Source organism: Takifugu flavidus, chromosome 3 (assembly GCF_003711565.1).
Source record: "Takifugu flavidus isolate HTHZ2018 chromosome 3, ASM371156v2, whole genome shotgun sequence".
Taxonomy (NCBI): Eukaryota; Metazoa; Chordata; class Actinopteri; order Tetraodontiformes; family Tetraodontidae; genus Takifugu; species Takifugu flavidus.
The window spans coordinates 9,376,431-9,388,745 of NC_079522.1; the positions used below are offsets into that span (position 1 = coordinate 9,376,431).

The window sequence follows — 12,315 nt, forward strand, 5'->3', positions numbered from 1 at the left end:
CTTTTCTACCTTGTCCCGGGGACTCTCACTCCACCCCAGAATTGTCTCTTTTATTAAAACAGGCATGATTACATGGCGGGAGGCGCTTCTTTAGTTCCATAGTTTGCCCATATTTGCCCATATTGTGCTGAAGGTGCACAGCCTTGAGAACCCTCACCCAAGCAGGTGTCACACATTATTGTTTTGTCCTCACAAACACGCTCACATGCAGTTTCCCCAGTCCACTTTACCCCAGTTAATCCCTCTCGCATTATCTACGAAACTACTCTACTTTTATTAAAATAGCTATAACATAAAATGCAATTCGCTATATTTCACAACACCATAGCAACAGCTGATGCTCTGTTGAGGCGGAGGGCAAAGCTCATCCAGATGTTCATGTGCAACAGCAGCCTGTTAGCTTAGCACAACTAAAGATGAAAAGTAAACACACCTGATTGCGGGTCACATGACCCGGAGGGAGTTATGGCCCATGAGGGGCACGCGCCTCTTATCTGCAGAAAGAGGAAGGAGCGCGTGCACACGACGGACTCTTGCCCTCGCGCTGTGATTGGTTCAGATTAGACGGAGCTCCTGACATGTTGACCGCAAAAAAGTCTCCCAAAAGTTCGTCCGGTCCGGGCGGGTCCATGTGGGGGCCACAACTCGGAGAGAACATCTGTATGGTGGACTGCGCCCGCGAGAAGGACTGCAGCTGCACCTGCGCCAGAGCCGGCCCCGGTCCCGGTCCCGCACGGACTACGGTAAAGCCCCGGTCCCGTCCGCCGCTCCGGTTCTCCACCTTAGAATTAGAAGTGTGTTCTGGGCTGGGCTGAGAGAGATTTCACGGCGAGGTTCGGGCACTCTTGTTCAGAGCCGGCACCAGCCATGTTGGTACCCTGGCGATGAAGACGGAACCACATCCTCAGCGCCACAGTTCTCAGCTGTGTTAATAGCTATATTAATTAATATTTCACAACGACGCTTTACAGTTTCAGCTCGATAGTATAGAAAGTAAAAATCACCGGTGTTTGTACAGAACATGTTCATGGGTTTTGATGGAAAAGCTATTACTAATATTGCCTTCCTCTCCCTCCGTTCTGTCATTTATGATCAATAAATTGGTCAGAAACCTGTGATGATAAATAATAACACTTCTGATTTCTACACTACTGCCTTTTTAATTTAGTCCTTCACTCTGATCCATCAGTTGGATCAGTGCTAAATTTATTTATTGATCGCTCCAGTTTATCCATCTTTTCCCATGTTTGATTGCCATCAAAGTCCAGTTTGAAGTTCCGCTTCCTGGAAAAGTCACCGGACAGGAAACACCTGCATTAATGCGGCGGCGTGATCAAATGGGCGGAGTCTACGGTGTGTCGGTGTTGAACTTTGAACAGCACAAACACACATTCAGGTACCGTCTGATACCTCTAGACTGGGACAGTCTTCCTCTGGGTTCTGTATCAGAGTCACATTTGGAGGCCAGGTCAGGTCATGTGACCACAGGAAACCACTCCGGACGTGTAATTAATGTGTAAACCTGATGCTGAGGGTCCTGGTCCAGGTCTGGGGGTCCTGCTTCAGTGGAGACAATGAGAGCGACTCTGGAAGTGAAAGACTGGCCTCTCTGGTTCTTCTGGGTCACGATGGGGTCGACCGCGTTGATTCTTTAGAAGTAGGATCCAGGTTTTTCACAGTTGTTTGTCTTTTGTCTCCAGAATCATGCTGAGGTTCCGACACATGGATTTGATAATCTGGCATACGAGTACGGCAGCCAGAGCGACCTGCACCGTCCACCTCACACCTCCACCAGAGCCACCTTCAGGCTGCCGGGCTCCGGTCCGGAGCGCTGGACCGAGTCCGTCCGTAGCAGGATCTCCGGTCTTGCTGGAGTTTTGTCCGTCTGCTGTTGCTCCAGACACTTGGTCAAGGTGGACTATGATGCTTCGGTTATCACGGAGAGAGACCTGGTCCTGGAGGTTCAGAACACAGGTCTGGATGTGGAGTCTGTGGTCTGGATTAAGGTCGAGGGCATGCACTGCCAGTCCTGCGTCCAGACCATCGAGGAGCGGATGGGATCTCTGTCAGGGGTCTCAAACATTAGGGGGTCCTTGCAGGAGCGTGCGGTGATGGTGACATATCGCCCCCTGTTGGTGACACAACAGGAAGTCATCGACCACATCCAGGATCTGGGATTCAGCACACGGTTGTTACCTGACGCAGACCTGACCTGCTGGCAGGACGTCTTGTCCGATTGGACGACCCAGACTGTCATTCTCTACATCGCTGGGATGACCTGCAGCTCCTGCAGCAGCTCCATCGAGGGGAGGATCTCACAGATGGGCGGAGTCAGGGCCATCGCCGTGTCGGTTAGCGATGGAACTGGAACGGTCACCTTTGACCCCAAACTGACCGAGGTGGAGCTGCTCCGGGCCGCGATCGAGGAGATGGGCTTTGAAGCCTCCCTGCAAGGTAGTGCGAGCATTTATTTATAATAAAAATGTCGGCAAGGGTTTTCAGATCAAAGGTTCAGAAATGTGCACGTCTAAAAGAAATGAAGGAACGTTTGATGTTTTCCCTGCGAAACATGTTGCGATAGGTTCTCCGGTGCGTTCGGGAACATTCGGTTTATCCCAGCCTCATTTCTCTGCTCCATCATAACCTGCGTTCTGTCCTGTCCTGTGCTATGACCGCCCGTTACCGTGGCAACGAGACAAGTACGCTCTCAGGCTGGAGTGGAGCTCTCATTGGCGTCTGGCTGAGGCTTTCTTCTTGGATTAAATGACGGAACCATTTAACTGAGGCGATCATGTGACCACATTCTAGTCAGATTCTTGCGAAAACTGCAGATTTTGGTGATGTTGGTGCTAACTGACGCACGTTAACATCAATTTGAACAACTTTTATAATCCTTTGGGAAAGGTTCGAGGGTGGAAAAAGGCCAACAGCGCATAGCTGAGCTGAGCCCCACTTAAGGACTGCATGTGTTCGTGCTTATATATCCTGCAGGTATCTTCTGCGTGAGATTATTAAGGGATTCTTCTTCTTCATAGCTGACATTTCAAAGGAATGTCAGGACACTGGATTTCCTGGAGAATTTCCCCCCGCTGACATGTATTTTACTGGGTTTTCTCCTCAGAGTTTGCAAATACAAGCCAAAAAGGTGAAAGTTCTTCTGGCCTTCACAGTCCAAACCTGACACGAAAGAAAACAGTCGAGAATGGAGTCAGGCCGCAGGCGACCCCTGGACCCGAGGTCAAGGCCCACAAATGCTTCATCGGGGTGACGGGGATGACCTGTGCGTCATGCGTGGCGACCATCGAGAGAAACCTCCGGAGGCATCAAGGTGAGCGGCGCCGTCAGCCGCAGTCTGGTTGACTTGAGCCCCACTGAACCCAGAACGTTACAAGCCTGTGCTGACAAATCGGGTCCGGCAGTTGAATGATGCAGAACTGTGGCCCGCAGGAGTCGCTGCCGTATTTGTGTCTCTGATGGCGGGAAAAGCCGAGGTGAAATACGACCCAGACGTTATTAGCGCCGCCGAAGTCGCTAAGCTCATTGACGATTTGGGATTTCGCGCCACACTGATGGAGGACGCAGCGAAGACTGAAGGGAAACTGGACCTCAGGGTAGGTCCGCAGCATGTCTCCTTTTCAATTCCAACTGGGAAAATTCCCTTAAATCTTGTCCTGCAGATTACAGGCATGACCTGCGCGTCATGCGTCCACAAAATTGAGTCCAAACTCAGCTCAACGTACGGAGTCGTCGCCGCTTCTGTCAGCCTGGCAACCAACAAAGCTCAGGTCCAGTACGACCCAGAGGTTGTTGGAGCGCGAGACGTCGTGGCCATCATTCAGGTCCTGACCACAGACAAGGATCAAGTCCTTGTATCATCTACCTGGAACATCACTGTGCCCTTTCCCATTCTAGGACCTTGGATTCCAGGCGGAACTGGAGAAGACAGGCCTGAAACACAACCTGGATCACTCAGAAGAAATCCAACAGTGAGTTTCATTGAGACATCAAAAATCAAAGATTTCCAGAAGATCAAAGGCTTCCAGAAACCTGGAAGACGTTTCACCCCCTAATCCCCTTTCAACTGGGAGGAGACCCTGAATGGATTATTATGTGCTGGATGAATGAGAACCTACAGGGACCTCCAGATAGAAACACGTGTGGAAATCCATGAAAGCAAAATAGAAATTTAAAATTATTTAAAAAGACAGGCTCCACGCTGGCCACACAGGCTCTCCAACTGTTTTCCCCACTGTGACACACCTGCTGGGAAGTGAAGACTAGTAATTGGTGACTGTGATACGTGACGCCAACAGCAGGCGGTTACAGCTTGGTAACTTGCTGGAGTCATTACAGCAAATGTGAGGTTGCTGGTGCCAAACTAATAGAGCTCACCTGTGTTCCCCAGCAGCCCTAATTACACCCAGTCAGGATGCACTGGTCAAGTTTCTTATTTGGTCAGTAAATTAAGATCCATCTAAATGAACCAGGCTGTCCAAACATTAGACAGTCATTCATTATGTTGTCGTAGAAACATCTGAAGGCTCCGAGTGCTTGACTACTGCTGGTTACTAGAACCTTTAACTGTAGAGTAGGGGCTGATAGTTTAGCCATCGGGCCCTCCTGCTGTGGAACCAGCTACCTGTCCAGGTACAAAAGGATGACTCCCTCTCTATTTTAAGATTAAAACCCTTCCTCTGTGAGAATGTTTAGATTCATTAAATTTGTAGCTACACGTTATGCTAGCTAAGCTAATGCAGTCCAGAAGAAGCTCTAGCATCATCTAAGCTATGTTGCTATAGAAACATGATCCTCTCAGGGTTTCCTTCCCTCCATCAGGTGGAAGAACTCATTTATCCTCAGCCTGGTGTTTGGCCTCCCTGTCATGGGTCTCATGATCTACATGATGGTGATGGACAGTCAGAACCACGACCATGGGGGATCCATGCCTGAGGATCAAAACCTGGTACCGGGCCTCTCGCTCCTCAACCTAGCCTTCTTCCTGCTCTGTACTCCTGTACAGGTGAGCCAACATAATATGAGCCAAGGTTCCTATCAGGTCACAGAGTGTTCTGATGCCCTACTGACCCTGAGCATATCATTCTCATCAACTACCTAGTGTGAAATGATGATTATCATTGATGATGATAGCTAGAATATTGTTAAAAATGAACCACCTGGAAATTTCAACTCCAACATTGACTTCAATGTTTCTTGCAGATTTTTGGAGGACGATACTTTTACATTCAGGCTTATCGCTCGCTCAAGCACCGCACTGCTAACATGGATGTGCTAATCGTGTTAGCTACCTCCATTGCGTACATCTACTCGTGTGTGGTCCTTGTCGTGGCCATGGTCGAGCAGGCCGACCAGAGCCCCATCACATTCTTCGATACTCCACCCATGCTCTTCGTCTTCATAGCTCTGGGTCGATGGCTCGAACACATAGCTAAGGTAAAAGAAATTCAAATCGGATACATCATGCTTGTTTTGTGTGATGGCCAGTCTAAACATGACTGACCGTTTAGTTATCAAGCCTTTCAATTATTAGCAGGCCGAAAGACACCTCTAAGTTCACATATTCAGAAAATACCTTTAGCAGAGAGATTTTAAAGGTCTTTCAGCTGCATTAGAAGAGCTTCGCGGCAGGTCAACAACTCTGATCTGACCTCTCGTTCCTCCACCAGCTGGATTCTGATGGGTGATTTCAGATCTTTGTGATGTGAGGTTGGTCTCTGTGTCTGTGTTTGTCATGGCCGGATCAGGTCGTGGTTGCTGTAAACTGAGCAGGATCTGTACTTGGCTTCTGCACTGATGTTGATCAGAATGGGAAGTCGTTCCTCGTCCCGTTTTACAAGCATTGTAGAGACTCAAACCACTTAATGGAACATGTCCCCTTTCTCAACACCAGACAGCAATGTGCCTTTATTCAATGGGTGAATACGGCCACGGAGACTGGAGTCAGGCGGCAGACTGATATGTTTACCAACAGGACCATGGATAATCGTGCAGCCTTTTTTTTACCTCCTACATAATGTACTCTTTACGCCTTCTCCTTCAACTGGCTTTCTTGGATGTTTTTGTTCCAGAGTCATATGCCAGCATGCACAAACGTGTTTCTAGTTCACCTCCGATTTAGGCGTCTGCATGCCGGAGCAAATCGATTTCCCATCGCATTATCTGGGTGTCTTAGGCAGATAGAGAGAGCTCCGATATAGTGGGACTAACATGTTGACATGCACTTCAGTTGTCCAGTTACTGTTGGATTGTGGCAATATTTTGTTTTTTTTAGTGTCATGTAAACATACCGACTGTTTTCACTGTCAGAGTAAGACCTCCGAAGCCTTGGCCAAATTAATGTCCCTTCAAGCTTCAGATGCCACTGTGGTCACTCTGGGTCCAGACAACTCCATCATCAGGTGAGAGCTGCTCAGACTTTGGAGGTTTACATCTAAGGTCACCAACACTTGGCTGAACCTGTGTGTGCTCCAGTGAGGAGCAGGTGGTTCTGGACCTGGTCCAGAGGGGCGACATCATCAAGGTTCTGCCTGGAGGGAAGTTCCCCATCGATGGGAAAGTGATTGAAGGAAGCTCCATGGCAGACGAGTCCTTCATCACAGGTTGGAGGAGGTGGTGGCTTCTTCGGAAACACCCTCTGAACAAAGTCGAAGTTGTCTCTGTCTCTGCCTGTATTAGGTGAGCCAATGCCAGTCAGTAAGAAGGTTGGCAGTTTGGTGATGGCCGGCTCCATCAACGCTCACGGAGGTCTGCTTGTGGAGGCAACGCATGTGGGCGGAGATACCACGCTGTCGCAGATAGTTCGACTGGTGGAAGAGGCTCAGATGTCCAAGGTAAGGTGTTGCACTAGGGTCACAAACTAGGGTCACATGATCCGACATGAACTATGACCGTTTAACTCGTCTCTGCCCAGGCGCCCATTCAGAAGTTCGCCGACAGACTTGGCGGGTTCTTTGTTCCCTTCATCCTTTCGGTTTCTCTGCTAACGCTCGCCGCCTGGCTGGTCGTCGGTTTCAGCGACTTTAACATTGTGAAGCAGAATTTTCCGGTAGATTTCAGTCGCCATCAGTCAGCTTTAGAACAATATTGATAAGATTTTTAATGAGATATTTTCTTGGTTGCAGGGTTACAACCAAAACATCTCAAGACCTGAGGTCATCGTCCGCTTCGCATTCCAGGCGTCCATCACGGTTCTGTCCATTGCCTGCCCCTGCTCCCTGGGGCTGGCCACCCCTACAGCTGTGATGGTGGGCACGGGGGTCGGAGCTCAGAATGGCATCCTGATCAAGGGAGGAGAACCCTTAGAAATGGCGCATAAGGTCCACTTTTTTCCACTCAGATTCCAGTTCTGTTCATGGCATGAAAATATTTTGAGCAAAATGATCATTTAAAGACGGGGTGTCAGTTAGCATGCTGCATTAGCTTGGTCAGAAACTGAACTCTGTGCGTTTCCTGCTCTACCAGATCCAGGCCGTGATGTTCGACAAGACTGGCACAATAACAAATGGTGTTCCAAAGGTCACTCGCGTCCTTGTGCTGTGGGAAATGGCCCGTTTACCCCTCAGGAAGATCTTGGCTCTGGTTGGGACCGCCGAGGCCAGCAGCGAACACCCACTGGGTTTGGCTGTGGTCGCACACTGCAGACAGGTGAGGATGGATTTGCAAACATGTGCAAAGGTTTATGTTTGTAATATGTCTGTGTGGCCTCAGGAGCTGGGATCTGATATTCTGGGATACTGTCAGGACTTCCAGGCGGTCCCCGGCTGTGGGATCAGCTGCCGGGTTACCAACGTGGAACATCTGCTGCTTCAACAAGGCGCCACCACAGATGACAGCAGTGTGGCTGCAGAGCACCCAACTCCAGGTCGGATACACCTGCACTGCTATCATTTTCACAAACTGTCTGTTCTGCAATATATTTTACAGAACCTAGAGGCTGATGCATCAAGTGCAAGCTCTCCAAACAGAACCTAAGTCTGATGCAGGGGTCTCAGGTGACCTCCAAATGACCCTTATAGCTGAAGGTCAGCTGGAGAGAGACATAGAAGCAGGGAAAAGAGGAAGGTACCCAATTTCAGACATGCCACACATTAATATGCTACAAAAAGGAGACCTCTGAGGACATAGAGGACAGGACAGACAACTGAGGACAGAAAATAGAGGACAGAAGAGGCAACTAAAGACAAAGAACAGAAGACCGGATGGAAAATAAGATGGCATCACTTTGCCAAAGGTCAGAGGTTAAAGCACTTAAATCCAGAGCAGAGGACATTTCTCTGAAGGAGGCTGAGGAACAGCTAACCATAAAAAAATATAATCAAGTTGAGTATGTGTGTGAACTTTAAAACAGGAACCTGAGGTATTTGCTGGTGACATCAAATGTAAAAGGTTTTCATCCGTTTCGTTCTTTTTAAAATATAAAAACAGATTATTTAATCAGCAGTTTCCAGTTGTCCTCTCAGCGCCCTCTGCTGTTTACTGGGTGTCATTGGAAAACCTCGGTTCACTACTGATACCTTTAGTTCAGTGAACTATCAACCCTTTGAAGTTTGGGTGGCCTCACTAAGTAAACAAACTCACAGAAGAACAATGTTGACTTATCTTTCAGTCGAGTCTTCATCGTACTCGGTTCTGATTGGGAACAGGGAATGGATGAGGAGGAACGGCCACCACATTGAAGCCGATGTGGATGCTGCAATGGCGAGTCATGAGGCCAAAGGCCAGACGGCGGTCCTGGTTGCCATAGATGGTAACGTTACACAAACGTGAGTGACACGCCGTGAACTTCCACCCTTAAAGCGTGTTTCCTGTGCAGGAATGCTCTGTGCCATGTTAGCCATCGCCGACACAGTGAAGGCGGAGTCAGCACTGGCGGTCCAAACACTCAGCAGCATGGGCATCCAAGTGGTGATGATCACTGGAGACAATCGACGCACGGCCAAAGCCATTGCAGCGCAGGTACGAGTCACAGAGTCACGATGACTTTAGAGCTGATGTCACATAACCAGAACAGGTTATTTCTGGGAACAGGTGGGAATCAGGAAGGTGTTTGCAGAGGTGTTGCCCTCACACAAGGTGGCTAAAGTGCAGGAGCTGCAGGAGGAGGGTCTTCGGGTAGCCATGGTTGGGGATGGGGTCAACGACTCACCCGCCCTCGCTCGGGCTGATGTTGGCATTGCTATTGGCACCGGCACCGATGTGGCAATTGAGGCTGCGGACATCGTGTTGATCCGTGTAGGTCACAGCTTCATTTGATCCGAGTGACCAGTCGGAGCGATTGGTTGTTGATTGATTACTGGTCTGCAGAATGACCTGCTAGACGTGGTTGCCAGCATTGAACTATCAAAGAAGACGGTCCGGAGGATTCGGATCAACTTTGTGTTCGCGCTCATCTACAACTTCCTGGGAATACCAATCGCTGCAGGTATTGATGGGCCGAGACTCTAAAGCATTTGCTGCGTATTCTGATCGATCCAGTGTCCAACGTCTCTACAGGTGTGTTCATGCCTGTGGGTCTGGTCCTACAGCCCTGGATGGGTTCTGCTGCAATGGCTGCCTCATCTGTGTCTGTGGTTCTGTCCTCTTTACTGCTGAAAATGTGAGCAAGCCATGACCAGCACTGTCACACACCGGCCACACCTCCACCACATTTCTGCATCACTGGTGTTCTAATTAAACCGTCCCCATAGGTACAGGAAAACCTCAGCAGAGTTTTATGAGGCACAAGCTCGGAGTCACATGAGGAGTCTGCGCTCTTCCCAGATCAGCACTCACCTTGGAGGTCTGGACAGCTCCCAGCCATACCCCACCCCTCCTGGACAACGGCGTGACCAGCCAGCTGATGCCATGTCTGCTACCTCCAGCCGGGTACCGCACAACGACCAGCAGGACCGCCGCTCGCTGCTGGAGTGCTACACCGCAGATGAGGTCACGGTGTAAGACACTAGCGCTTCAAGAGAGGGTTTAAAGACTGCACAGATGCCCACCAATCACACGCCACCTATTCATGATCAAGTCTTTGCTCAACACCTTTTCATTGTCACATGGGTTTTTATATTTCCACAGGTTGCAGCAGAGATCTATCATGTTTACACAGTAGGCTTTTACGTCATGAGATTTTAACCAACTTGATACTTTTGTGCAGACAGGTGAAATCCAATGTTTAAGTTTCCAAAAGTCAAGAAAAAATAAGTTGAAGCTGAATTCTTCAGCAGGTCCAGAACAATCAATCTCATATTTCTAAGCATTCAGCAGCAACTGGTGCTCAGGACACTGATCCAGTCGTCCAACTGATGGTACCAACAAATAAATCCACTATGGATTCCATGCTTGCGCTGCCTACCCCAACTGACTAACCATCCTGGGGACACCCAAACCAAAATGGAACCTCCCAGTCATGACCAACACATCAGCGATCCCATTACTATCTTAACTCCCTCCCTAGTATTTGTGCTGTTACTGATAGGGGCATTTATGCACTGTAGCCAACTGGGAAGAAAGAGCAACAGTCACCAACAACCCTTTTTTGCATCATGGATATGGCCCTGGAGATGACTGTTCTACCCACTTTGGGAGTCAACCTAATGGAAACCAGCCGTCTTAGGGATTCATGGCACCAAGCAGTGGTAAAAGGCTGCCCCAACCTCAATATTATTTTACTTATGTTTAGTTTACAGGTAAACGATTCCTAACAGGGACACAAGCCAACTTCCAGCATCAAAAAGCAATACAGACAAATCAGGCTGAATTTTAACAAATACTTTCACTCATCTACCAAATTAACTTGATCAATTCTACAAGCCCCCAGATAGCGGCAAAAAAGGGAGTCCACATATGAAATGACAAAACCAAAATGAATTTTTTAGTAAATCATTTGAACTTGAAAATAAATAATGGTTAAATCATTGAAGTAAAAATTAGGTCACAGTTATCTGATAGAAGCTAAACTTAGATCAAAGACCCCAAATTTACGTTTCAAATGGGATGTTAAAAGTCAAGTGCAGTATGAAGTGTTAAAAGCAGGAGGAAATAATAGTTCCACACGGTAAAGGGGAAAGCCTGAAACCAAGTGTCACTGTGGAAGCCTCGAGAGAGTGAAGCAGGTTTGCCAGCCCTTAAACCCACTTCTCCCGGTGGGCAACTTGGCCTGGCGTCCTGTCCTACCCTCCATCCAGGGAAGTTGCGCAACCAGAGGAGCATCCGTCACACTTCTTGCAAGTTTCAATCACCATTTCTTGTTATTCCACGCTCTCTCTTAGATTCAACTGAATTTAACAACTTTTTAAAATAAATGATTAAAAACTGGAGGATACTTAAATCCAAGGTTTCTTGTTACAATCAGACACTGAAGGGAAGTTTAAATACAAATCTATTTTTATTTTAGAACCCTTTAAATGTATAGAAAATACAGGAAAAATTTTGTTTTTATAGGATGAGGTATGACAGCAAATGAAAATAAAGAACATCATATTTGGGTGGGAAAAAATGGTCAGCTGGACAAAATAAGAATGACTGAAACATCTGATTCTGGATTAAGATAAGAAGCTTAACATGGAACATTCCACAGTCCAACTCAAGGAAAATCCCACAAGTTCATAGTTAAGTTTGAACATGGTGGGGGGACAGGAGACAACTGGTCATCACACTTGGACACAAAGATAAAGTAATTGTCCACGGGAGGGCACCAAAACACAACAACACTGCAGATGGTCCTCTGACAGTCCCAAAGGGTCAAAGGTCAAATCTAATGCTAGAGGACAGTCCAAGTCAAACTGCAGAAGAGTGTGATTGTGGAGAAGCCCCAGTTCCTGCCCGGGACAATGCAGGCTCCAACAGAGACAAATGTATGTGTATACAAATAATGTCAACTTTGTCTTCATCTTGTAGTTAGACGCTTACACTGGTTCTAATTATGATTGTGTAGAGAAAACTGTAGCAGTGACGTTAATGCTGTGTTTGTTGTACAGGAAGCTGCAGGATAATTCTAAAATTAAAATGTCTTTCTGCACATTTCTATATCCTTCCAACCATAACAGAAATAATATCAATAAATCGATCAATTTAAGTTACTGCATTACCAGTTCAGCAACTGGAACTGAGAGTTTTTGTTTCAGACGATTTTTATTGTGGGCCTCCAGAAAACTGGATGGGACAGTTCAAATGAGAGAAGAGAAAAATATCACCGTTCTAGCGCTATTCTGCGGTGAGAACAGCAGAAAATAAGCTAAATTTACCTGCCCCTGTCATGGGGAAAGTGGGGCCGAACTGGACGGGGACTCGTCACTCATGACGTTACTTATA

At 47.7% G+C, this 12,315-nt stretch overlaps 1 protein-coding gene across 2 annotated transcripts; it reads left to right on the forward strand.

Annotated features, from left to right (window-relative positions):
• Positions 1 to 493: 493 nt before the first annotated feature.
• Positions 494 to 12,079, forward strand: atp7b (ATPase copper transporting beta). 2 transcript variants are annotated; one of them, XM_057026887.1, is made up of 21 exons: positions 494 to 743; positions 1,701 to 2,454; positions 3,122 to 3,328; positions 3,448 to 3,611; positions 3,678 to 3,839; positions 3,913 to 3,986; positions 4,837 to 5,020; positions 5,218 to 5,451; positions 6,325 to 6,416; positions 6,490 to 6,617; positions 6,694 to 6,848; positions 6,929 to 7,063; positions 7,140 to 7,334; positions 7,480 to 7,662; positions 7,726 to 7,879; positions 8,624 to 8,764; positions 8,831 to 8,973; positions 9,046 to 9,249; positions 9,322 to 9,439; positions 9,511 to 9,613; positions 9,705 to 12,079. In XM_057026887.1, the coding sequence occupies exons 1-21, from the start codon at positions 579 to 581 to the stop codon at positions 9,952 to 9,954; spliced, it is 3,945 nt and encodes a 1,314-aa protein (XP_056882867.1). In that variant the 5' UTR covers positions 494 to 578; the 3' UTR covers positions 9,955 to 12,079. The 2 variants fall into 2 exon arrangements, with proteins under 2 accessions (XP_056882867.1, XP_056882868.1); XM_057026888.1 differs by having other exon boundaries at positions 9,543 to 9,613; positions 9,705 to 10,006.
• Positions 12,080 to 12,315: the final 236 nt, after the last annotated feature.

Bases quoted from the DNA above. Each gene is read 5' to 3' on its own strand.
- atp7b (XM_057026887.1), top strand. From the start codon at position 579: ATGTTGACCGCAAAAAAGTCTCCCAAAAGTTCGTCCGGTCCGGGCGGG. The intron at 744-1,700 runs GTAAAGCCCCGG...TTTTGTCTCCAG, and splicing joins CCGGTCCCGCACGGACTACG to AATCATGCTGAGGTTCCGAC. The intron at 7,880-8,623 runs GTCGGATACACC...CTTATCTTTCAG, and splicing joins TGCAGAGCACCCAACTCCAG to TCGAGTCTTCATCGTACTCG.